This window comes from Arachis duranensis, chromosome 9 (assembly GCF_000817695.3).
Source record: "Arachis duranensis cultivar V14167 chromosome 9, aradu.V14167.gnm2.J7QH, whole genome shotgun sequence".
Classification (NCBI taxonomy): Eukaryota; Viridiplantae; Streptophyta; class Magnoliopsida; order Fabales; family Fabaceae; genus Arachis; species Arachis duranensis.
In genome coordinates this window covers 116,962,021-116,965,770 of record NC_029780.3, presented here as the reverse complement: position 1 = coordinate 116,965,770, position 3,750 = coordinate 116,962,021, and the positions used below count along the sequence as shown (strand labels likewise).

At 35.8% G+C, this 3,750-nt stretch overlaps 1 protein-coding gene across 1 annotated transcript in view; it reads right to left on the bottom strand.

The window, feature by feature from the left end:
• Positions 1 to 370: 370 nt before the first annotated feature.
• LOC107467846 (cleavage stimulating factor 64) overlaps positions 371 to 3,750 on the bottom strand; it is a 5,662-nt gene continuing 2,282 nt past the window's right edge. Inside the window, exons 7-10 of the mRNA XM_016087060.3 lie at positions 3,560 to 3,595; positions 2,418 to 2,912; positions 1,332 to 1,607; positions 371 to 975 (exon numbers count right to left, since the gene is read on the bottom strand). Of these exons, the coding sequence (XP_015942546.1) occupies positions 832 to 975; positions 1,332 to 1,607; positions 2,418 to 2,912; positions 3,560 to 3,595 (951 nt within the window). The 3' untranslated portion in view covers positions 371 to 831. The remainder of the gene's footprint in view (positions 976 to 1,331; positions 1,608 to 2,417; positions 2,913 to 3,559; positions 3,596 to 3,750) is intronic.

Sequence of the window (3,750 nt, the reverse complement as noted above, 5' to 3'; positions counted from 1 at the left end):
AAAATAAATATAAATTAATTTTAAAAAGTACCTTAAATGTTTTTAAAAACAATTTTTAGAAGTCATAAGTTATCAAATACAAAATAAAAGTATCAAAAACTAATTTTAATTAGTCAACTTTAGAGTTTAGATTTATAATTTAGAATTTACGGTTAAATATTTTATGATTTAAGATCTAAATTTTAATATAAACAAATTAAATTTAAAAAAAATTAACTAATATTAACTAAAAAATATTTATTTTCTAACATTATTCTCATAAACAAGACAAATATATTTCCAAAATACTTTACCAATAATCAGTATATCTATCCACCATTGAACTAGGTAAATTGGTAGGAAACTTATGAAATGGAGCCCACGCCGAATCTAATAAGAAAAACACGATACCTTATAGCATACTTCCAATTCGATATATAAATCAAAATTCAAACCAATTACACAAAATATTGTTCTATACGTGGCTCTTGTAGTCTTGGTCCTGGATAAGGAAGCGAGGTTCAGACAACACTTACAAAGAGTGAACCAAAAATGGCAAAATTTTAATCTGCATAGTTATTATTGTACAGACTCTTCTGAAGGATATCCGGTACACTCATGTGGAGCTTCTCAATGTAATGTCAAATATTCGGCCACGGGATTAGAAAATAAAATACAAAAACGAAAGGACAAAATGCAACAGTGCTCAAAAAGAATTTCCATATTTCTGAACTGATCTACAGCAAATGATAATATACAAGAGACCAGAATTGGATTTTGATATTCTGAACCTAATCTATAGCATATGATAACACTGGTGCGTATTGTAACTATTGGTTTGTTTTTTGTCTGCTATGAGGACTGCATCTGATCTCGCCGTAGAGCCTGCTGGAGCTGAATGACCTGTTGTTGCTGCTCTGGCGGCAGCGAACTCAATTGCTCCGGTGTTAGATTCAACACTTGTTGCAGTAAAGCAGACTCTACATCTGCTGGAAGCTGAAAGAGAGGGAGAGAAAGAAGAATGATATCATATGTATGTAGTCACAAGCTAAGTTGCACAAATACAAATATTATATTGCTCCATCAACTGTGGTCAAGCCACCAAAGAATCAAAACAACCATTTGCAGTAGTAATAGTACGAAAGATGTAAACGCAACATATTTAACGGTATTTTCCGCGCGTGTGGTGAAGGATATACTTTATACTTTAACCAAATAAAAAGTGAATTTTTTTTTTTTTTTATGAAAGACAAATATATGCTAATCTTTTACTACCTTTGCAAAAGATCAACTCTGAATGAGGAAATCATTTACAGTCCCTTGTCAATTATGAATTACCAACTTAAACCTACCTGAGCAGGCACTTCTGTTTTAGGAGCTGCAAGAGCAGGCAACGAGTTGTTTCCAAGAATGTGGGATGAACCATTGGTCACAGGCACATCAGCAAAAGGAAAAGGCGTACTCCTTCCGTCATCCAATTTCATGAGCTTTGAAGGGCGACCCAACGATTCAGACAAACCATGAACCATATTTGTTTTCTCTACTCCCAAAGGCATGTTTGAATATGCAGATCTATCACCTTCCTTACTAATTAAGTGAGGAATTCCTGATGATACAGAGGGGCTAGGCTGTTTTAATAGACCACGTTAGATACTTCTAATAGTAAAATATAACCATAACAAGAATATAGAAGTTGTAGCCAGCTAAGCAGAAGTGACAAGTACATCAGCTTCTATACATGATCTGCTCCACAAAAATTGAAAGCACATAGCTAGGTATACTCAATCAAGAACTATATTGAAATCCTACTTAGGTTTGGTGGTTTTCTTCTTCATTAACCACATACCTTTCATAACAAAACATAAAAGAGGCAAGGAAACTTGACCCCTTGAGATTTTTCAGTTTTAAATCCACAATGTAATACTTCTTGGCTGAATAGTGAAACTTCAGCAAGAAATTGTCTCCAGATGTTTGTTACGTTGAAAAATTTTAGAAAAAGAAAAATCTCAATTATTCACTTTCTACACTGCAGGTCACATAAGGCCTTGACAGGGTACAAATGCCCAATGCACCCAAAATTTCAAAATCCATAGGAGAGCAATTTTGCAATTTTAAAGGATAAATGTTCTTATCTGCAACTTTGTAGGAAATAGGACATACTGGGCATCCTTATGGGCTCAGCTATTGTATTGAAAAGACAATATATTTGATGCAGAGGAATAGAAACTTTAAGTTGGTATGCTCTCCTGTTGCGGGGTGTTTATATTCCCTCTTATGCTATACTACAGACTACATATTTCTTTCTCAAAGAAATTCCAATGTTCCAATGGCAATAAAATGGAAAGAAAGGTGGAGCCAATTAGCCAAATACCTAAATCAGCATTAACATTCATATCTTTCTGCCTATGCAACATACAAAGACAAACAAAATTAGGCACCTGAAAGCTTGCATCTGGTCGAACCATTTGAATATTATGTCCTACAGTTGAGCTTCCAACAAGTGCTGAATGTGGTGGCAAAGGGGCATGCCTTTGCTGGTTCGGGGCAGTCGACGTTGAAGATTGAACTGAGGGCCTCATAGACAAACCCCCCAATGACTGGGGTCGTGCTGAAGGAGGCATTAAATTTGACTGCCCTGACAGCGTTCCCAACTGTCCAACATGGTTGATTGAATGTTGTTGAAGTGGCACTCTAGGCTGCAACGGAGGCCTTGGATGTGCATTCAATTGATTAGGAACCAAAGGATTATGGGGCATGACGTTCGCTTGACCTTCTTGAACATAAGGTGTCAAACCAGGCTGCAATGTACTCTGTCCCAAGCTCTGGGGTAGGCCAGACAGAGTCTGAACTAATGCCGGCTGACCTAGCTGGCCTTCATTTACTGAAGATTGTGAGGCCTGCTCCGAAACCATCCTAAGGTTTGGCATTTGTAACTGAAAAAAGTTCAAATAAACAGAAAGTTAAAGTTGATGAAGAAAGCTGTAAAATCTAGAGGGGAAAGGAATATGCATAAGAAAACAAAAGTACCATAAAGTTCTCACTATTTTTTAGTTATTCTACAGATATCTTACTATTTATAAGGAGCTCCATGAATGGACTTCTGTAGCCTTATGCTTAAGTTATTTTCTTTTATTTGAGCTTAAATTGTTTTAGTCCTGCTGGCTAGTCATTATAACCGGGCCCCAGGCTCTAGCTTAATGTTTCCCAAGTTTTGTTTGATATACAAGCAATTTATATATGAAAGAAGCAATGGGTGAAAAGCCTATCTGTCAAGGAGTGCAAGGTATATCTTAGAAGTAATTGGTAAAAAAATGTCACAAACTCTATTCTATTTTGTCCCTTTGTTTACCCGCCAAGACTTACTCTTCTCCACAGACAGTATAAAAACGCATGATAACAAAATATTGGTTGATTATTGATTTAAATTGTCCTAGAACAAGCGGACGCTAATCCACAAATTTACAAACTCTGTTTACTTCCTTGGCAGTTGAAACGGCACCTTAATTTTCCTCATGTTTACATGACATAATTTTGCATAAAAGAAAACGGAAATAATATGTGAAAGGGTAATGAAACAAACCACTTGGGAGGTCACCATTCCTAGCATTATCTGAGCCTGCAAATTAAGAATACAATGATAAAGAAAGTATGAAAAATACAAATCATAATTTCTCTCAAGGCACACCAATTAAACTAGGCCGTAAAGTTGGAGGTGAGGAGAACAAACTCTCAGGTTAAATTTCCAAGAAATATTGTACATCCAGAGCATAT